The following is a 22,996-nucleotide window of genomic DNA, read 5'->3' as shown; positions in this document are numbered from 1 at the left end:
TAAAACTATGCTGCGTCGTCTGCTCGCGCATACGCGTGCTCTGCCAGCAGAGATAAACAACCAGCGATTCGAAGTGCATGTCGTGATTATTAAAATTATTGCAAAGAGCGACAACAACGGTAAGAAAATATTGCAGTATTGTGAGAGTCGGTGATTTATTCCGAAGCGCCATAAGCTTTAGCTTTGAAGTGAACCAGAAAAGGCCTAGCGACAATATCGGCAGCGCCGAACGATCAGAGGCGGTGAGGCTGCCGTCGGTGCCAGAGTCGGTACCACTCCTCAGTCGCTGATCAGCCACTTCGCCGTACGGCTGCCGCACAAATGGGTCCCGGGCCCGTCCTCTCTACGACAAGGAAATCTCGCTATTCGCGAGCAAAACCGGCGTCGCACGGGGGCCCGCGAACGGCGAACAGCGTGCGGCGAGTTTCCGTGCCAGTAACATGGATGGGCCTTCACATTGAGAAAGCCCAAGTGAACGAGAGACCACTCTGAGCTGCCAAACTATGCGACTGGCAGATGCTGCGTCAACTCCTCTCTGCGACAGCACTGTGCATGTCTCAGTTAGCCAGGGGCCAGGGTTAGCTTGGTTAGTGTTCTAGAAGCCTGTAGCATAGAGAAAGGATTTTTAGAATGACAGGAAGCTGAGCTAGTTGGTTAGGATTCATAATGCAAATTAAGGGGCAATCAAGAGGAGAGAAGCGGACAACACGAACGCCGCATATCCTGGTCCCTTTCGGAGTCGGCCGGCTAGTGTTACACTCAACGTGTAAAGGCACCATTACCGGCACGGCAACTCGCCGCACGCAGTTTGCCATTCGCGGGCCGCCGTGCGGGGTTCGTGTTGTCCACTTCTCTCCTCCTGTGTCTGTGTCTGCACGCCTTACCCATTCTTTGCATTAAGAAAGGATTTCTATACGCCTGTAGCTCGGTCATAGTGGAGGCTATGCTCGGTCACTCGGCTCAGCAGGCTTCGTAATCGGCATTTCATCGCTACTCATGATACATCACGTTTTTATGCTAGTGTGCTATGACATCAATATTTTCGTTCCTCCACTGTGACGTCATAACTGTCACGCTAGCGATGGGTCTCGACCACAAGAAGGAGCTTTTAATGACTTTTTGGAGCTGAATTAAAATTATTTTGAAATGTTTGCAGCGTCCAATACCTCGTTGTGGGTGTCCTTGCATACGGAAGCAGCCTACAACATACTTTTTATAGCCTCAAAATTTGGCGGCCCAACCCCGTTAAAGGGAAGCTGAAACGGTTTTCAATTTCCATGAATTGATAGGATTGGGAAGAACAGACCTAATAATTTACGGTTCCGAAATTTTTTTCTTCGTTTTGTTAATATAAGGGGTGGAAATCGCTTTCTAAACCACCCCCGCGGACACGCCTCCATCGCTTCCCGGAGCGCCGGGTGAGGTGGTTGCCAGAGGAGAGAACCAGCGAGAGTGACGTCATTCGCGGGGACCGAGCTGCCAGACCGGCGAGCTGGCATGTACTGGCATGCCTCTTTCCGTTCTGCGCTTTACTGAACGACGCTACGAGAGATCTGCCGATTTTCGTAAACTGTTCTTTCGTGAAGCTGCCCGTCGCAGCAGCTTCACGTGCATGCTCGGCGCGAGCAACGCCATTGGCACGCTGCGAAGCATAGACGGAAACGCGCGCAGTAATAAATTTTGGTGACCGGACTTCGTGCGTAGCTTCCACAGCGTTGCACCTGAGGTATGAAATGGAGTATAGGCTTGCATAGTGACATTCGATGTACGGTTGCAGTTATCGTGTTTACCACACGGCGATGCTAAAACTGCCTAATATCTTTATGTCAACACTAGCATGGAGCACGCATACCGATTCTTGATCAAGCCGCAATCGCAAAGTCGTCAAACCATAGTCTGAATATTGCACATATAATACCTCTGGCCATCTCTGAATGTGTATGATAAGCAACTTCCGTGACTGTACCTCGCAGCACTGCATGTGCGCACTTTTAAACGCGGCACTTATGTTCGCGATCGTGTATCAACACTAAAAAAAACCCACGGGACTTTAGACAAGCAGCGGCAAGGTGCTTGACATCGCGGAATTGCACCCGTGTTTACAATCTAATGAGAAGTTAGTGCTTCGGCATTCTTCCAGCACCAAGTTCCCAGTGACACTTTAGCGCATTTTTTCTCCCGTCATTGGAACGTGCAACTACATGAAAAAAAAAACATAAGTACCAGCTAAGATTTCCAACGTGCGAGAAGGTGCACAAATCGCTCTCGCTGTTGGCACACTCAACATCGTCGTTGCCGCCGTTACCGCCGTTGTTGCCATCGTTTTCCGTATCGGCTGTCGGTTCGAACATGTACGGCGAAAATACAAGCTGTCCGAGACAGCGAGAACGTTCCATAATGCTTACAACTCAGCTATGAAGCCAGAACAGAACAGCGTGCTACGCTCTGAAACGGCGGCGCCGACCGGCGACTGCCGCGATTGACGTCACAGCGGCCCCGACCAATCACGGGCAACAGCGGCGTTCGCGCGATGCCCTGAGGCGCTGGTGCGCGTTTTCTTGAAAAAACAGCCGCTTGCGTTTGTTTCCGCCCTTTTTGAACCAGATATTCGTGTTCGGGGGCTCAAAAAAGTAGAATGCCGCAGAGAACTCATTTTTTTCGAAAAGTGTTTCAGCTTCCCTTTAAATAGTGCTCATGGGACGCAATTCTCAGCATGGACTTCCTGAACCAACATGGCGCAATCATTGACCTGAAGTCAAAGTCGATAACGCTATCCGAAGACCAAGCAATACCACCAGAGAGCTCTCATAGTCACCATGCCTTGAGCATGCTCAAAAATCAAGTCAGTATCCCGCCCTGCTTCAGCATTGTCACTTCTATCAGCACTAAAACACCTGACGACATAGAAGGTGTTATCGAGGGTGACCAACGTCTGCTGCTCAACCGTGAAATCTGTGTCGTTAGAGGGATTGCTCGACTGCACGGAGGAAAAACGAAAGTGTTGCTGACAAACTTCAGCCAGGAGTTTGTCAGGGCACAACGATCGCACACATCGACGAAATTCTGGAAACCAGCAATGCATTTGTCCTCTTGGATTCTGCCGCATCTACCCCGACGACCATAGTTCCCAAATGAGACTTCGACATAAATCCAAATCTCCCCATGATTAAGCAGCAACAGCTCAGAAGTCTGCTCCAATGATACAAAGACTGCTTTTTGACGTCATCGAGGACTCAACAAACACCAGTCACAAAGCATCGCATAATCACCGAAGGGTGTGCTCGACCACTCCGCCAGAGCCCTTACCGAGTTTCGACACGAGAATGTGAAGCTATAAGACAACAAGTCGACAAAATGCTGCACAACAACATCATCCAGCCGTCAAAAAGCCCGTGGGCATCCCATGTTGTCTTGGTGAAGAAAAAGGGCAGAACCTTACGTTTCTGCGTCAATAATCGTCGACATAATAAGATCACAAAGAAGGATGTATACCCCCTACCACGGATAGGGAACACACTGGAGCGGCTCTGCAATGCTAAATACTTCTCGTCGATGGATCTCAAATCCGGCTACTGGCAAATAGAAGTCGACGAGACAGATCACGAAAAGACCGCCTTCATCACGCAAGGCGGCCTCCATGAGTTCAAGGTCATGCCATTCAGATGGTGCTTGGCACCTGCAACGTTCCAGCACGTCATGGACACAGTGTTAGCAGGTTTGAAGTGGCAGACCTGCTTTGTTTACTTGGATGACGTCGTCGTCTTTGCCGGAAATTTCGACAATCATCTTAGGTAGCTTGTGACAGTACTAGAGGCCACCAAGTCATCAGGGCTCACTCTGAAGCCAGAAAAGTGCCGCTTCACTTACGATGAACTTCTGTTCCTAGGCCACGTCATCAGCAAGTCTGGAGTCCGCCCCGACTCGTAGAAGACAGCTGCCATCGCAAAGTTCCAGCAGCACATCGACAAGAAGGCAGTGCATAGATTCCTTGCATGTGTGCCTACTACAGGCACTTTGTCAAGGACTTTTCACGTATCGTTGAGCCGCTGACACATCTAACGAAATGTGATGTCAAGTTCAAGTTGGAAACGCTGCAGGCAGGCCCATTTCAAGAACTCAAATGATGCATGCAGTCGTCACCGGTACTTGCGCACTACGACGAGGATACCGATACAGAAATACACACTGACGCCAGTAGCCTAGGCCTTGGTGCCATACTAGTCCAGAGAAAAGACGGACTTGAATGCATGATAGCTTATGCTAGCCGGTCGTCGTAAAAAGCAGAAGGCAATCATTCTACAACCAAAAAGGAATGCCTCGCCATCGTTTGGGCTACAGCAAAATTCAACCTTACCTATATGGCAGGCCATTCAAAGTCGTCCTCGACCATCACGCATTGTGTTAACTAGCAAATTTAAAGGACCCTTCAGGTCGGCTGGTGTGGTGGAGCCTAAGACTGCAAGAATATGATATCACTCTAACCTACAGGTCCGCACGAAAACACTCTGATGCCGACTGCCTATCATATGCTCCCACTGACTCGCCTCTGGAAGATGACGAGGATGACAGCGCCTTCCTTAGAATATTAAGCATGGAAGACTTCGCTGAACAGCAATGAGCAGACCCGGAACCAAAAAGCCTCGTCGAGTATTTGGAAGGGCACACTGACGTTGCCCTAGGGCATTTAAGCGAGGATTGTCTTCGTTCTTGCTTCAAAACAACCTACTCGTAAAGACGAACTTCTCACCAGTCCGCGCCAACTACCTTTATGTTGTTCCCTCAGCATTGCGTCCAGAAGTACTGCCACCCTACATGACGATCCGACCGCTGGATACGGCGGATTCTCGCGGACACCGTCGAGGATATAGGAAAAGTATTACTGGCCGCGCCTGACAGTTGACGTCGCCCGTTACGTCAAGACATGCCAAGACTGTCAGTGATGCAAGACACAGCCGACAAGGCCATTGGGATTACTACAGCCAATCGAGCCTCCTTGCCGACCATTTGAGCAGATCGGGATGGACATGTTGGGATCCTTTTCGACATCAACAACCGGAAATTGTGGATCGTAGTGGTGACGGTCTACCTCACCTGCTTCGCTGAAACAAAAGCTCTGCCAAAAGGTAGCGCAGCGAAAGTGGCAAAATTCTTCGTCGAGAACATCCTACTGCGACATGGCAGCCCAGAAGTCCTCATCACCGACAGAGGAAAAGCCTTCACAGTGGAACTCACCCAAGCCATTCTGCAGTACAGACAGACAAGCCACAGGAGGACAACTGCCTACCACCCACAGACGACTGGTCTTACGGAGCGCCTGAATAAGAGCGTCGCCGACACGCTAGCAATGTACGTCAACATAGAACACAAGAACTGGGATGCCGTCTTGCCGTACATAACCTTCGCCTACAACATGGCGGTGCAAGGAACAACACAGATCATGTCGTTCAAGCTGGTTTAAAGCAGGAACCCAACAACGACTCTCGACGCCATGCTGCCACACATCACCGACGATGAGAATCTTGACATTGTCACCTATCTCCAGCGCGCCAAAGAAGCCCGACAGCTTGCCCGCCTACGGGTCAAGAACCAGCAGCGTACAGACACTACAAACTCCGACGATGCTACGTCGAGTACCAGCCCGGTGACTGTGTTTGGGTTTGGACCCCAATACGCCGACAAGGACACAGTGAGAAACTACTGCGACACTATTTCGGACCCTACAAGAATATCCGACGTATTGGCGAACTGCACTATGATGTCGTGCAAGACGGCCTTTCGCATTCACAGCGGTGCCGCGCATGATCTGAAGTGGTCTAAGTGGTGCATCCTTAAGCTCTTTTACATGCGCTGACGAACTTCATTTTTTGTTTTTTCTTTGCTACAGGCGTTTTTGTTTATTACTTATGGTTTTTTTGCAGCATCGGGTTGATGCTTTTTAAGAGGGGGGGTACTGACACGTGTACTTGTTTATCGGGCGACCATATTTCAATTGTCTAATAAATGTTATCGCACAGCGCAGGACACGCCTGCATGTATCAGAAGTTTCTGGAATGCTATCGATGGTTCCATCCACTGTCTGTCACCGAACCTTGTGTAATCTGATTGCATGTATGTGCGACGCGAATAGTGTAGAACTTTATGTAAGACACACGAGTCCCAGCGATTACTCTGGAACATTCGACAACTGATATATAAAAGCTCATGCGCTTGACCCGCTGATCAGATTTTCGATGATCACCAGCTGTGTCCACCGCTATCGTTGTGCTTTAAATGTAACTTGCTTTTGAGGGCACAAGTTCGCCCAATAAAGATTTAGTTTTGCCATTTACAGTTTTGCTACTGTGTTCATCACAATCATTACCACGTGACAATATACTGATCTCAATCGCACGTGCATCGTGTATTTCCTTGTTTACGTAGGATCTAGCAGCCGGAAGATGTATCATGTGATCACAGGTAGGCGACGTACTGAATGTTGGTGCCGAAAAATCATGTATTCTGGGAACGTATGAACCAGTAAAAAATGAGCATAACTCTATTGGGTCATTTTTGGTGTTCTCGATTGCAGCCATTGGCGCCGGGAAAACAATCGTAACAGGAACGTATCAACAAGGTTCTACTGGATTTAGCAGTCATTAACGGACAACTGGAACACATAGTTAATGGCGACTGTGGCAGTAGAAGGAGTTTTTGAAATGAAAGGGCTCCACTATGCAGTGACACGAATTTTTAATCTAGCAACTTAGCATGAATAAATGATTTTTCACTCACCGCAGCACTCTTTTCACTCAAATTTCACAATACCACAGTATTTTGTTCATATAATGTATTAAAATACTTAGCTTCATTGTTTGCCTGGTTCATCCAGAATTTTATTTGCTAACAGGACGCAAAAGCAGCCAATGTTTCTACATTAGCCAACTTCTTCAAAGGCAAAGCAACCATGGCGGCATTTCATTTCGTCAACATGAAGCAGAAAAGCAACAGGACTAACTTCTTTAATGAACAATACATGCAAATAAATGCAATATTATGAAGTTGCAGTGAAAACCAAGAAGAACCAAGTGCAAATTCCTTGAAGTGGATAGAATATGAATCTTCAAAGTGGTTTTGTCAGCCTGCCTGAGTATGTGTTTTAACTTCTTTCGCATGTGCCCTGGTCTAGCAAAGCTCCTAAGGGCCCAGACGTGCAAGCAATATCTTTTTGTATTATGTTCAGACATAAAATAAAATGACATACAATAAAAATGCAGGTCAATGTGTATCAAAGGGATGGTGAAGCATGCACACAAACTAGGAAAAGACAAACTAACACTGAGGTGAGGCAATCCTATCCCAACTTCCTCTGTCCAAGTAGTTTTGTGCACTCAATGAAATGAAAGACCATAGCTGGGAATTAGTCAGCTTTACGTGCTCCAAGATTCTGTCCACAGGAGGTCAACTGTCGCACTCACCGGTTAACAAGAGACACTACTGCATTGAACACTTCCTGGTACAGGGAGGCCACAAAGTCTTGCAGGGGCTCTGCAGGATCTGCCGCTGCATCTCCTCTGCATACAACATTCCAGGAAACAGCATTCAAAAGAAAAAAGAGTAGCGAGCATTTATTAACAGATCAATAACATCTGTTAAGTATAAATGTATAAAAAAAAGTGCAGGTTGCTTTAATCTACCAGTGTGTGTTACCATTTACGAAATCCCAGACACACAGAAGAGACCAGCAGCCATAGCAACGATCATCGCTACGCTAAACCACGATGCATTACTAATATTACAAAGTCAATATACGTTTATGAAGATTATGTTGCTAACAGATTGACAGCTAAGTAGAGCATAGTTGCTTATTCCGATTATTAGTTTTACATCTTCTGGCTGTAGTCAGTGTACCAAGATGGCACCACGAGAACTGCTGCTCCTGCTTATGTCTGTTATTTCAGTGCTTTGTAAATGGGAACATATGTACAAAAGCAATATCTTTCCAGTAATTAAGAGCAACTACACCGTATTAATGATGATGACAATAACACTATCTTCAAGTCCATGTTTACAAAAATCTATATGACCACATGAGAAAGGATAAAAGGAAGAGCAAGAATGTTAACCAAACTGCACCCAATATGCTACCTTAAGCACTGAAGAATAAGAAAGAGGGCAACAGAATAGAGCGTGAGCACTCGCATATACGCACATTTCAAAAGAGGCACGTATGCACATAACTACAGGCACCCTGCCCCATAATGCATCCCACCCGTGCCACGACCAAGCCTTGGCAACGCTAAAGCGCACGCTTCCTGCCTACCGTGCAGGCCCTCTGCTGTTGCCTGCAGCCGTCAGCAGTGGTGAGTCGAGGGCTGCCTTGGAGAGGTCCTCGACTGATGTGCCGAGCAGAAGGGATGCTCGCTGAGCACTTGCTGCTCGTGCAAACTGCACCCGCCCATTCGCACCTGCACAGAAAGAACCTGATGTGGCAATGCACACTGTGCTCGGCAGCCCTTGATGCCAAGTCTGCCCTCTGCAGAGGTGAGACTGTTGTCAATGAAGTAAGCACACTTCTCGAACATGTAACAGTATGATCATACTAGCAAAAAAAAAGCACACACAAAAAGCCACTAGCATCGAGGTGTACCAACGTTGGCATGGCCACACAAGTTGGCATCTGCCCCAATTCAGCAGTCACTTGCTAGCTTCACATTCTACTGTGACCACCATGGCTATCATCAGCAATGATTCCTGATGGAGTCAAGAGAGGGATGAATTAACTGTCTGCTTTTCATTGGTCTCCTTGTTTGGCAGCGCATGGCATGCCACAAGGAGTAAGAGCAAAAAAAAAAACATTGCCACTTGCCTGTTCTCGTGGTACACACTATGCTGCTACTGTGGCTGTATAATTCAAAGAAATCTATCTGGAACTCATTTAACCTACACTGTCAAATTACACTTACGGAACATCAGAGCTGGTTGTTGTCTGGTTAAGCCATAAAGGGCATAAAAATGAAATGCATTCTAACACTGGCTGCCCATACCATAATTTTTTGAAGAACATTGAGTCGCTTATTTATTAGCAGACAAGGACCTCAATAAATTTAAAAGTAGACACGAGGTAAACATTGCATCTTTTTGCAACTTTTCATCAACATAAATTACAGTAAAATATGAGAGAAAGCAAACAAAAAAGGACACGAAGTCTTGCATGAAGACATGCAACACATTTACCCGTGGACATGGCAGCTTGAGTGTCAAATTAAAAAACGGAAAGTTCCATGTCCCAACTACTTCCAGAGTTTGACATGAAACAGTGCAAGAGGTTATGAGTCCAATGCATCATGATGTCATCGGCAAATTCCGGCTGTATTGTCAGATTGTCACAGGATAGCAATGCGATATCTGAATGCGTACATACTCAGGCACATGGCAGAGGTCGCATGAGTGACTATAGGTGGTGGCAGAAGAGAAAGTGTTCCTGTTTTATATGAGCGACACTATATAAGGCGACACTTCGGCAAAACAGAGGCAACGATGGCGAAAAGTCTAACCTCGTAGCTGACATCTCTTCGCGGTCGCAGCAGCGCTGCTGAGCGACTTCTTCGCATGCCAAATGCCACACATCATAGTCAACTGTAGATCCCTGTCCCATGTCAGCGCCAACTTCTCCGTGTCACGTTCGATAGCACGAACAATGTCTAATTTTTCTTCTATGCTAAGCACCCGGCGTCTTTTTCATTCGAGCTTCAGCATGATGCTAGTCCTTGCTTGCACAACACCACCACCCCACAATGCTCCCTAGCATGGCGCTAAAATGATGTTGATGTTGATGTGGCTTCATGTATAAACGCACAGGGCGCTTGGAGGCTGTTGTTCTGATTTCTGGGTCTTGTTTTGCCACGCCACCCGATGGAGACGACACACCGCCGTGTTTGCACGACGAAAAGTGGAAACGCTACATCTTAACTGATACATACGCAATAAGGTGGTGCGGTTGATGCGGATGCAAAATACATTATGTTCAATGGCCGCTGAGTCGGGGATTTGACTTTAATACTTTCAAAACGAAACTACTGTTTAAGCGGGTTTTACTTTTTTTACTTTACTTTACTTTACCGTTTTACTTTACTTTTAAGAGGTTTTACTGTATAAGTAAACATCTTATTTCTTACAGCCTGCTTTCTACAACGTCGATTTTTTATCGCAAGTGCAAATTTGGTTTCAGAGCTACAAAGGTATGTTCAGCCGCTTTTTTAAGGCAGTCGAGATATAGTGATGAGCTGTTATAACGATCGGACTTCTTGTTAATCTTAGTATTGTTACAAGTGAACTGCACTGTAACAAAGTAAATCTAAAATATTTCTCGCCGAGATCAGCACACACCACATACAGCAGACTCCCTTTAAGACGAACTAGAAGGGACCATGAAAATTTGTTTGTCTGATAAGAAGTTTGTCTTATCAGAAGAATAATTGGCAACATGACCAGGTATATCTAAATATCTTACTTCAAAATGGTAAATGAGGTAGACTTAAAATGAGGGAAAATGACATAGAAAGCATTTACTCAGCTGAACTTCGTAGAAAACTTTTCAAATGGTACTCTTGCTTGGTTTCATCCAGTCCGTGACGGATGTTTGGCACTTCTGTGCAAATCAGTGAGCAGCCACAAATGATGTCACCTCATCTAATGAACTTAGAAATCCTGCTGTGCCTTCGTGCTGCGGGAAAAAGTTCATTAGGGAGTTAAAGCAGGCATCTTCCACCTCACAGGTCTTTGGTGCAGGCTCCGAGCTAGCGAATCTAAGAAGGAGCACGCTGAGCATGCAGCAAAGCAACACAACCTAGAGGAAAGTCTAGGCAACGTTGAGCAAAGTGGGGAAGGAGAAACAAGGTGAAGCATCACAGAGGAGGAAGGTAGGCGAAGGCACGCTGGGTTGACCTCCTCTGACAGTTGCTACAGGTTCCGTTTGCGACATGGACGGACGGGGTCCGTCTCGTGATAACATCATCCTCGCGCACCGTACGCTGTGTGTGGAGTGAAAGCGTGCAATCGTGAGCCGACGATAGCGGCTCAATATCGTGTGCACAAAGGAGGAAAGGGGGGAGAAAGCGCACCCTCCTCCATCGTGCGCATGGCACTGGGAAGGAGAGGGAGGGGGGGGGCGTTGTACTTCAGCCACATGCGGTCATGCGGGCTTTATCTTGAAAGCGATCTGCTTTGGGGGCACAGTCTAGGTGGGCCGACAGCTCGTAGTTTTGCGCATGCTGTGTTCTCACTGCTCAGTTTGCGTTGAAGCCATAGACGGCAACAAGGTACCTTCGCTTACTGCTCCTGCCGCGATTCCTCACGCCAGCAATTTGACAGCGAGCGTCCGCAATCATCAAGTGTGATGTGTTCATGTTTACCTGTGCACGCTGACACCATGCTTGTTCATTTAGTTAGTAAGCAAATGTTTACAAGGGGGCGTTCCAATCTGGCGGCAGCTACATATGGAGCGGCCACACGAGCTCCGCCTGCGATGCAGACAGTCTAGGTGCACTGAGGGCCGATAGCTTCGCATGCGCTACAGCACCTGCATTCACGAAGTGAAAGGTCACTCGCTTTTTTGTTTCCTCCTCCTGTTTTCACCTCTGTCCACGGGCGATGTGCGCTGCAGGCCTCCAGTAGGGTGCCTTGATGCATCGCCCACGGGCGTGGCGCACGAGGCACCCTAGACTCCGGGATGTGTAGCGGTGGCGGTCACTTCGAATGTTTGTCTTCACTGAAGAGCACACCTGAGGCGGTTCGTTTTAAGTGGATTTTCTTTTTGCATCGAGTCTATGGAAAACTAAACAAACGTTTCCATGCTGTTCGTTATATGCGAGAGTTCAGCTTAACAGAGTTCGTCTTAATGAGAGTTCACTGTGTATGTATATATATATATATATACTACAACAAATATCAAATATAATAAAACGTAGTTATCGTCGTGTTGGATGTGACTTTATTATAATGATGCTGGACTGAATCTATATTGTTTGTGCTTGCCATGACAATTACGTCTGTGCCATCACACTGCAGACCTTTCAAAGCCCGAAAGAGTCCGGACTCACTGCGCAGCGCTCCAGCATGGCCGAGATGAACGATGGCAGCCAGTACCGTCCACAAGACACGACTCTCGGTGTCCCGTATCCCCAGCGTCTGCAGGGAACCCTGGACCAGCTCCCACATGATGCGCGCCTTCTTCTGGTCATCGGGCTGAGTGCAGCAACATAGGGCAAGGGAGAAACAAGAAAACGGGTCGATGTTGTGATGAATCCAAGACATAGAAGCTGTAGTTGAACTGATTAAATGAACGCCTTCCAAAGTCCTTCAGACTCTTTATTCAGGAGGGACTCCTAGAAGCAACACACTAAATTCACCCATCATAATTCCAGCCCCCCTAACACATTCTGGACAGTTGCCATTCCCCTTAAGAGAAAGCTTTAGCTCAAGGCCAACTCCGATAGTCCTATTCAAATACATATAAGGCACAGAAATGCTTCAATGAAACGACCACCGCGCAAGTTTAAATAAACTTTGTTGCATTTGATAGAGAATGTCAAATTCTAGCGCCTGTAGGAAGCATAATACTGACTTAAGGGCTAACATTTCTTTTTATATTGTTACGTGTAGCTGATGTACAAGTCTATTTACAATATATTTCCACGTAGACCAACGGTGGCAAAGATGGCGACGCTATATCAAGCGGGGCCACGTCGTCTTCTTTCTCCTCAGTGCAGCCACACTGTGGCGGCTGTTCCGTAGCATTCCCTCCAGCTGTAGAAGCACCGTCCCGGTGCTTAATCTACACATCCACGGTGAAAGGTGTCTGGTATGGCTTTAGTGTCGCCACGTGAACGATGTCACTTGCAGCCAACGATGACGCTGAGAGGTTGGCGGGGATGACTTCATACGTGACATCGGTCACTTGTCGCACCACACGGTATGGGCCAGTGTAGCGCAACAGCAGCTTTTCGGAAAGGCCCACACGTCGAATGGGTGACCAGAGAAGCACTAGAGAACCCGGAGTAAAGTGTACGTCGCGATGGTGGCAATCATAGAGGCGTCTCTGATGCTCCTGCAAGGCCTCGAGACGGGTGCGGGCGAGCTGGCGCGCGTGGTCGGCGTGTGCTATCGCGTCGTGGGCGTATTCAGTGGCTGAACGTGTGGCCGAGGGCAACAAAGTGTCTAAGGGCAATGCGGGCTCTCGGCCATAAAGGAGATAGAATGGTGAATAGCCGGCGGTGTCGTGACGCGATGAATTATACGCGAACGTCACATATAGTAAGTGAAGATCCCAGTCGTGGTGGTTGGTCGCAACGTACTTGGATAGCATGTCGGTGATGGTCCGGTTGAGGCGCTCCGTGAGGCTGTTGCTCCGTGAGGCTGGTGGTAGGACATGCTGAACTTGTGCTTAATCAAGCAGGAGCGGAGGATGTCCTCGACGACTGCCGACAGAAAGCTGCGGCCACGGTCAGTGAGTAATTGGCGCGGAGCACCGTGCAGTAAAATGATGTCATAGAGGAGAAAGTCAGCAACGTCAGTAGCACAACTTGTCGGGAGGGCTCTGGTGATTGCGTACCGCATAGCATAATCAGTAGCGATGGCGACCCATTTATTTCCGGAGCCCGAGAGAGGAAATGATCCAAGAAGGTCTAGACCAACACGGAAAAAGGGTTCCAGTGGGATGTTGATCGGCTGGAGACATCCAGCTGGAAGTGTGGAGGGTTTCTTCCAGCGCTGACAGGGCTCACAAGCAGCAACGTAGCGCCGCATGGAGCAGGTGAGACCTGGCTAAAAGAATCGACGGTGTACACGGTCGTATGTGCACGAGACGCCCAAGTGTCCAGCCACGGGAGCATCGTGAAGTTGTTGGAGGACAGTCGAACGCAGGTGTGGTGGAATTACGAGCAGAAGGTCAAGGCCGTGTGGATCGAGATTGCGGCGGTATAGTGTCCCCTCCTTAAGGAGAAACATCCGGAGAGAGACGTCGCCAGGCGTTGACTCCAGATGGTCGATGAGGGCTCGTGATGAAAGATCGTGGCGTTGCTCGTTGCCGATTTCAAGCAACTGGGACACAGAGAAAACGCAAGCGATGGTGTCCGCATCAGCCGGGTCGTCGACGGGGTAGTGGGACAAACAATCGGCATCCTGGTGCAAGCATACCGTCTTATATACCACGGAGAAGGTATATTCTTGCAGGCGTAACGCCCAGCAAGCGAGTCGTCCCGTGGGGTCCTTGAGCGAGGATAGCCAGCAGAGTACGTGGTCATCAGTGATGACACAGAAGGGGCGTCCATACAAGTATGAACGAAACTTGGCAACAGCCCACACAAGAGCGAGGCACTCGCGCTCTGTGATTGGATAAAAGCGCTCGGCGGGTGATAGAAGTCAGCTGGCATAGGCTATAACGCGATCCTGTCCACGCTGGCGTTGTGCTAACGCTGCTCCTATGCCATGACCACTGGCATCAGTTCGAACTTCCGTTGAGGCAGACGGGTCAAAATGGACCAGAATTGGAGGCGTGGTAAGGAGAGTAGTGAGCTGCGAGAAAGATGCGGCATGGTTAGGTCCCCAAGAAAATAGGGCGTCTTTCTTCAAGAGGTCGGTAAGGGGACGTGCGACGGTCACAAAATCCTTCACAAAGCGTCGGAAATAAGAGCACAGCCCTACAAAACTACGAACGTCCTTGGCAGACTTCGGAACAGGAAAGTTTGTAACGGCGTGAATTTTGTCCGGATCAGGTCGCACGCCTCTGGCGTTCACGAGGTGCCCAAGGACGGTGATTTGGCGGCAAGCGAAGTGACATTTTGACGAGTTCAACTGGAGACCGGCGCGGCGGAACACGTCAAGAATCGCTGAAAGACGGTCTAGATGCGTGTCAAATGTGGGCGAATAATAAACGATGACATCGTCCAGATAGCACAAACAGGTGGACCACTTGAACCCCTGAAGCAAAGAGTCCATCATTCGTTCGAAGGTGGCGGGCGCGTTACAGAGACCGAAAGGCATCACCTTGAACTGATAAAGGCCATCAGGGGTAATAAATGCAGTCTGCTCTCAGTCCATGTCGTCGACGGATATCTGCCAGGAGCCGGACCGTAAGTCGATAGAAGAAAAATAGGTGGCACCGTACAGGCAGTCTAGAGCGTCATCAATACGTGGCAGAGGGTACACGTCCTTTTTTGTGATTTTGTTCAGGTGGCAATAATCTACACAAAAATGCCACGTGCCATCCTTCTTTTTGACAAGTACGGCGGGAGAAGCCCAGGGACTACAAGAAGGCTTGATAATGTCCTTTGCAAGCATCTTTTTGACTTCCTGTTAGATAACAGCTCGTTCGGACGCAGAAGCACGATATGGACGTCGGTGAATAGGGTTCGCATCGCCAGTGTTTATGCGATGGGTCACGACAGACGTTTGACCTAAGGGTCAACTGTTAAAGCAAAAATGTCACGATAGCCTTCAAGAACGCGGCAAAGACCTTCAGCTTGAACAGGTGTAAGGTTAGAGGAACCCATCTTCTCAATGTCGACGTCAGTACCGTTCGATGACGTCACGGTATGGGCTGAGCTGTGATGATCTTCCACTGTGAATGGTTCGATCTCGCCGTCCTGCAAAGTGCTAATTATAGCCAATGAAATCCCCTGAGGCAGAACTTGCGCGAAGGGTTGAAATCTGGGCCAGTTGGTACATGGTACATGGTACATGGGCCAGTTGGTACAGTTGGCCAGTCGTCGTGGTGTGAACCTCTCCTCTTGTCCTTTGTGTTTTTGACTGGTTTTTTCGTTCAAGAACTTGCGCGGTTAGCGCGAAATTGACAAGGGGAAGGCAGGTGCGGTTACCAGTAATTGTCAGCACAGTGTGTGGCACGGTAACACCATGTGTAAGTATAACTGTTAGAATTGGTGCGACCACGTAATTACCGTCAGGTACAGCTGGTGAGGACAACAAGTCAACGTGTGTCACAGATTGAGGCGGTAGGCGAATAAAATCCATGCAGCTCAAACGGCTTGGAGGAGGGTCCACGTGGTCGGCAAGAAGAGGCAAGTCAAGGCGAAGTGAGCCGGCCAAACAGTCAACGAGGGCCGAATGATTGGCAAGGAAATCCAGACTGAGAATGAGTTCGTGAGGACAATGCTCGATGACGGTGAAGAGAACGACGGTTTGTCTCTCAGCAATGGTGAGGCGGGCAGAGCACATGCCAACAATAGCAACAGTCCCTCCGTCGGCGACTTGTACAACTCGGTCCGGGGCGGGCGTCAGAACTTTTTTGAGCTGATGGCGAAGAGCAGCACTCATAATGGACACATGCACCCCGGTGTCAATCAACGCGCACACAGGAACATTGTCGACGAGAACGTCCAAAAGATTCTTGTTCGTGGGTAAAGTGAAGCGAGGATTTCGTGCCAATTTTGTCATTGCAGCTTCACCTCCAGAAGCTGCACTGTCTAGTGTTCCGGTCGGGGGTGCGGCGAGTAGGTCGGAGAAGGAGCACAGCGTGACAGGGGCAAATGAGATTGACTACGAGAGGGAGAAGGTGAGCGAGAGTAGCGGGGTCGTGTCAAAGGTGTCGCAGGGTTAGATGATGGAGCGGGCATAGAAGGGGCGAAGGAAAAAGACGCACTAGAGGGGCGAGGGTGGTAACCAGGAGAATAGCGCACCGGAGAAGTCCAGCAGCTGCGGCAGTGGTAAGCGACATGTCCTATGCGTCAGCAGTTAAAACAGATGGGCTTGTCGTCCACGGTTAGCCATTCGGATGGGTTACGCTGTCCATAAGAGGAGTAAGAAGGTCGTGGTGAGGACGAGCGTGGAGAAAGAGGTTCCAAGCCTAAGAAAAGAATGGATTGCAGGCCGACATTGGACAACTTTTGACGGATGACGGCCTGGATCAAGGAGATTGTCACCGGAGAATGATCAGGTGACGGATTGAATGAAGGGGCCGCCGGTTGTGCCGCTTCGACCTCACGACGAATGATGCGGGTCAAGTTGTCACATCGCGACGGCTGCTGGAAGAGGTCATCACAGGATGACGTAGCAGCTGTGTTGGGAAGCCACATGATGTGCTGGGATACGCGGCGGCTTTTAGCATGCTAAAGACGGCGGCACTCCTTGAGGATCGTATCGATGCTGGTGAAGTTCGTAAACACCAGTAAATTGAAGGCGTCGTCAGCAATGTCTTTGAGGACATGATTAACCTTATCGTCCTCAAACATGGTCGAGTCAGCCTTGGCACAAAGGGCCAAGACGTCGAGAATGTAGGACACGTAGGACTCGGTCGATGTCTGTACACGTGTGGCAAGGGCTTTCTTGGCATTGACCTGACGACCGAAGGGATTGCCAAAAAGGTCGCGGAGCTTCTCTTTGAAGTGATCCCAGCTCGAGATCTCCTCTTCGTGAGTCTGGAACCATGCAAGTGGAGCTCCGTCGAGGTAGAAAAGAACGTTCGCAAGCATAATAGTCGGATCCCACCTGTGACTGGTGCTGACACGTTCGTATAAGCGGAGCCAGTCGTCAACATCAGGACTGCCGATTCCGTTGAAAACACCAGGATCCCGAGGTGGGGAAACAGCAACGTAGGTCGGGGCTGCAGGCGGAGACGCTTGTGTAGATGAAGTGCCACCAGCAGGAGCCGAAGTTGCACTGTCGCCGTTGCGACCGCTGCGAAGCTCCATTACGGGTACGGGGAACATTCACCTCCACCAAATTAATGTTATGTGTAGCTGATGTACAAGTCTATTTACAATATATTTACATGTAGACCAACGGTAGCAAAGATGGCGACGCTATATCAAGCGGGGCCACGTCGTCTTCTTTCTCCTCAGTGCAGCCACACTGTGGCGGCTGTTCCGTAGCAATATTGCCAAAAATCGGGAACTTCTAAAGAAATAGAAGTATAATGTTTGCGAATTTGTAACTCTGCACCAGAAAAAATGTTGCAGTTCTAGATTAGATCAGATTATGGGGTTTTACATGCCAAAACTAGAATATGATTTTGAGGCACACCATAGCAGGGGTCTCCGGAAATTTGGACCACCTGGGTTTCTTTAACGTGCACCTAAACCTACGTACATGGGCGTTTTAGCATTTCGCCCCCATCGAAACGCGATTGCCATGGCCGGGATTCGATCCTGTAACCTCGTGCTTAGCAGCCCAACAATACAGCCACTAAGCAACCAGGGCAAGTGATTGAAGTTCTGAAAACTGAATCCATTAGGGCATCTAAAGTGGACAAATTGGTTATACAAATTTACACCTTACATTAATTTGTTACAATGCTTACAAGGGTTCTGCAAAAGTCTTACTCGCAAATTAGTGCTATATTTCAGAGGGGTGTATACTACATCAATTTTGTCCACCTTAGATGGACAAGAATTTGGTGCATTTGACACAATTGTGATGTTTTATATTGTAGAGTTACAGAGTTACACACTCGTGTCCCGTTTTTTTATATCTCGTTGTTTCTGACAATTTTTAATAGAACACTTGACAGCATAAAGAAGAAATCTGCTTCCTACAGTCACTAGATTTCAACTTTTTCTTTTAAACCGCATCAAATTTTCTGCAATGGTTTAAACCACATCAAATTTGCTGCAGTGGTTGCCAAGAAAAGTTATTTCTCCCTTAGCAGGTATTTAGATAGGAGCCTTTGAGCTAAAGATTCCTTTTAAGGACAACTGCACAAAATCTTGCCCACTGTTTCTAAAAAGATTTGCTCGTTACAGCGCAGATGTGGAGAATACCTGGCACAAGATTTCACTCGGAAAGCTCACGAACAACTCTAGTTTTTCCAACACATTACAAAACGTAAATAAATAAAATAAATAAGCACTGCGAATGCTACTTGCAGTGTGTCAAGCACAACCCACAGACTATGCCTACGGCCTCTGCTTGTTGCATTGCATTTGGATTGCATGCTATCACAGAGCGCCCATAATGTATTTTTCATTTCAATAATACAGTTGAATCCCGCAATAACAAAACTGGCAGCAAAACAAAAGCATCTGCTTTCATAAGAATGTTGTTTTTGCTAAAGAGAGCGCAGTTTACTGTTAAAATTCTGTTATCCTACAATGGTGAGCATTGTTCGAGGCTATTCAGAACCACACTGTCTACAGCATAAAATGTGCTGCATGCAAAGGTCAGTGATGGCATCGCAGCACTGGCATAGAGCAGTACTTCATATCACTTTTGGGGATACACTCCCTTTCGTGAGATTTCATGTTGCTAGGCACAGCTGACTGGCATCTGCGGGCGACAGACAGCGTTCCTGCAGTGCTGAGCACGTTATTGACCACGTGTGTGGAATGCTGCCACCTGCGGACGCTGAAGCATCTGATGCCAAGTTACATGAAACTTCACAAAAGTGGCAGTATTGCCGTTAGTGGTCGGCTGTGAATATGGGTGCCTCCAGGCAAAACTACATCTAGCGACCCCAAACCCCCATGTAATGCCAGCTGGGTGGTACCAAAACCAGTGTGCTTGAATCTGGGACCGTATTCTAGGCCGATCACTTTCGGCAAAACAATACTGCCCCGAGTTCTTAATCGCAATTGGAAGCACGGCAGCCTATGCAGTAGCCATCATTACAAGTGCCACAGACAAGTCCACATCCGGCGGGACTTCTTTGTTTTCTCTGCATACCACATCATTGCTGGGTTTTTAATGGCGCAAGGGCATCTTTGGCCAAAGAGCACCAAGTCTATAGATATAGTCAACGATTTATAGTATAAATACAAGAATCAGACCAAAATGGTAGGCATGTTGAAGTGTGCTATATAAAGGGGCAGGTATTTCCTAGTTAAAAAGATATAAAAGGCCTAGCTAAACAATGCTGTTAATGTTATAGTATCAGATATTTCATCTGCGCGTGGGTTAGAGATTTCGGCGACTATGAGCGATCACTTGTTATATGTTATATGCTATGCATGTGTTATACAGATTATTTGTAGTTTGCAGTAATTCTAAGCGATAAATTTTGCCTCGAAACCGTCAGCTAAGCACTTTTATCTTGTGAAAAGGTGCGAGACCTAGAAGCATTCAACTCCTCAGGCTCTTCACGTTTGTGATGGAACATGACGGTTTGTGTTGTAGTATACATTGCTTAAAAAATTGAAATTGGCACGGTATTTAAAAACTCTGCTGACACTAAACATAGGGTCATGCAATAAAAATAATGGAAGGTGAGATGATATATTATGTGTGTAAAGTTCTTGAAAGTGCTGTAATCTTGCATGGTGAAGTATTGGACATTCAATTAAGATGTACCGGGCTGTGAGTTGTTCTCCACATTTTATGCATATGGGTGGTTGTGTGCCTGTTATTAGTCAAATGTGTGTTGAGTAGGTGTGCCCTATATGTAGCCTGCAGTGTGGTTTCTGTTAGTCTTGTGACTTTTTGCTGGAAAAATTTTCCTAGTTGGGGCTTTATTGCATGTAATTTATTTTCTGTTTCTTTACCCCAGTGATGCTGCCAGTGCTGGCGCAGCCAGTTAGGATGAAAGGTTTAATATCTCGACTAGGGCCTAAGTAACTTCAATGTCATCACGTAGACCAGCTTCTCTAGCACTCTTATCTGCCACCTTGTTTCCTGTTATGTCGCAATGCCCCAGTACCCAGCATACTATGGGGGAAAGTTCTTCACTGTAAGCATCATAAATGGATTTCAGCACAAATGGATCCCCCAGCTTTCCACCGGCTAATGCAGTTACGACACTTACAGCATCTGTGTAGATAATAGCTTTTTGTATGCTATGTTGTCGTATATGATCCCCAGCCAGTCGCATACCATATGCTTCGGCAGTGAATATGGTGTATTTTCTATTGAGGGTAACTTCAACGCACACAGGGCTGCAGAGCATGATGATAGTAATGATTAAGAAATAAGAAAGGCACTTCATTCTGCAACCCGTTAGGTAGCACAGTGCCGTGCCTCGTAGGATATATGCATGCATTACATATGATACGCAATTCACCATCCCATGTAAGTACAATTCGATGGCGATGCGGCCGTGCCATTTGAAATAGACAAGGGGGAAAACAAGATGGCACCAACGACATGCTTCCGGTGCCTGAAATCATTTCTGGCACTTTGCTGTTTTTGAAAACTAAATTGGCGGCAGCTACACAAGCATGCTGTGGTGGTATTTCACGTGATTTGAGCAAGCAGAAAATGCATTTGAGGCCTTTATGGACCTCTCTTAGCATCATTACACAGGCAGATAATGCAGTTAATGGCAGATTTTCCGGACATGCCTGATAATTCGAAGGCCTTCGTACCGACACGTACCCACGGAGCCAATTTTAAGTTTCGGGTGCTGAAATTCTTTGCCGTCCAATTTTCAGACTTTTTGTCTTGACTGCAGGTTCAAAACGGCATTAATTGAAGCTACCACCATGACCATTTTGATTATTTTTCAGCATCGAACCAGGGTTCTTGCATACTGATCCGCTGACAGCCGTAGTAGTCATGTTTTTTGTGCTGTTGTTAAGCCTAGCTGCTTTGGTGTTCGCTATCAAGCTTCCTGCTGTTCAGTGCTATGTTCTTCATTCCAAGCCAACAATGGCTCCAACTCCACCTTCGTGATTCTCGCCGATGGCGTCGAAGAGCAAAAATCCCGGCAAGGGTCTAAAGCGCTGCATAATGTCGATGCCCAAAAGTCAGCTTCGTGCAATACAGCAAGGTTATGCGGTGAAGCATATCGAGAAAACTAAGGGGCAATAGTCAAGAGACATAAAATCTGTCTCTTTATTATACACGCGCATGCACCTGCCATCGCCTGTCACAGTACTAGCACCGAGACGCATAATAATTGCACTCGCAGGTTTTAAAAGATATTTCGGACGTGACTGCGGCGATCCGATCCCTTGGGGGACGTAAAGGGCATTCATTCATTCTTTCAGGCTGCCCGATTTTTCACACGTTTTCGCGGTCCCTAGGGAGTAAAAAAAAAAAATGTTCACTGTACAGGAAGTAACATTCCAGCCGATTGCATTATTGCGGAATCGCAGTTTAGTGATGTGACAATGTTTACATATATGAAATGCATTAAATTCTATGGACGTTCACCAGTGTAAGGGTTCGGGTCGAGCATGCCAAAAGGGGTAGCTGGCCCATACCGTCATCCGACTCAGCCACGCTAAGGACATTGTTGACAGGAGAAACATGTTCTCATCGAGTACGAGGAGTACTGGGTTTATTTACAATATCTACAGCAGGAGTGGAAAATGTTCTGTCTCATCAGTCTAGCCTGACTGAAGCATCCTGAGGAGCCAAAAAAGTTAGCCTAAACCCCTTCTGTCCTCCATAGATCTCTAGGCCAGAAAAAGCTGCCGCCCTGTCCAATTGGAGCGACAAAAGTCATCAAAGGACCTGCGTTGAGGGTGATGGTTCCCACAATCACTTCCGCATCTTTGTTCACTGAACTCACAGAAAAGAAGGGAGCTTCATCACGCTTGACTCAAGCTGGTGCGTCTTGGTTCCTGGGATGACTCAGCAGTTAGCTAGAGTGTCTGTCAAACGGCAGTAGTGGTTACCGGAGTCCGTGAGGAAACGCCAAAGAACATCCTTTTCCAGGAGTTTCTTGTTCCCATTGTTCTTGATGGTGACAGTGAACCAACAAACAACACTCGGTCCGCCAAACGTGTCTCGCCTTGCTGGCGCCGGTCGTCTGTCCGAGGGGGATGCATTGTTAGCTTCACAAAGCGATTCGTAACAGTGGGGCAGGAGTGGCAGGTCACTACCCCCACTGGCCGATCGTAACACCAGGGATAAGAAGTGTTTTCGTTGTGGCAAGAATTTATTTGTCTAAGGTATTCGTTATTGCGGGATTCAAGTATAATAAATGGAAAGCAGGCACTGTGGATATAACAACTACAGAAGAACCTCTTGATACAATCCCGTTTTGTAAGATTTTTCGGCACCAACGTTCGCGATCAAGAATACAAGAAATGACCTAATACAGCTACACTTCTTATCTAGTTAATACGTT

The 22,996-nt window shown here is 47.6% G+C and overlaps 1 protein-coding gene across 3 annotated transcripts in view; it reads right to left on the bottom strand.

Moving 5' to 3' along the window:
- The window catches only part of LOC142576602 (unconventional myosin-XVIIIa-like), a 353,054-nt gene that overhangs the window by 204,650 nt on the left and 125,408 nt on the right, over positions 1 to 22,996 (bottom strand). For all 3 annotated transcript variants that reach the window (XM_075686803.1, XM_075686805.1, XM_075686804.1), the window contains exons 9-11: positions 12,078 to 12,222; positions 8,300 to 8,444; positions 7,455 to 7,550 (exon numbers count right to left, since the gene is read on the bottom strand). In XM_075686803.1, the coding sequence (XP_075542918.1) occupies positions 7,455 to 7,550; positions 8,300 to 8,444; positions 12,078 to 12,222 (386 nt within the window). The remainder of the gene's footprint in view (positions 1 to 7,454; positions 7,551 to 8,299; positions 8,445 to 12,077; positions 12,223 to 22,996) is intronic.

This window comes from Dermacentor variabilis, chromosome 3 (assembly GCF_050947875.1).
Source record: "Dermacentor variabilis isolate Ectoservices chromosome 3, ASM5094787v1, whole genome shotgun sequence".
NCBI lineage: Eukaryota > Metazoa > Arthropoda > Arachnida > Ixodida > Ixodidae > Dermacentor > Dermacentor variabilis.
The sequence above is the reverse complement of the archived record's forward strand: the minus strand, read 5'-3'. Positions and strand labels throughout refer to the sequence as shown.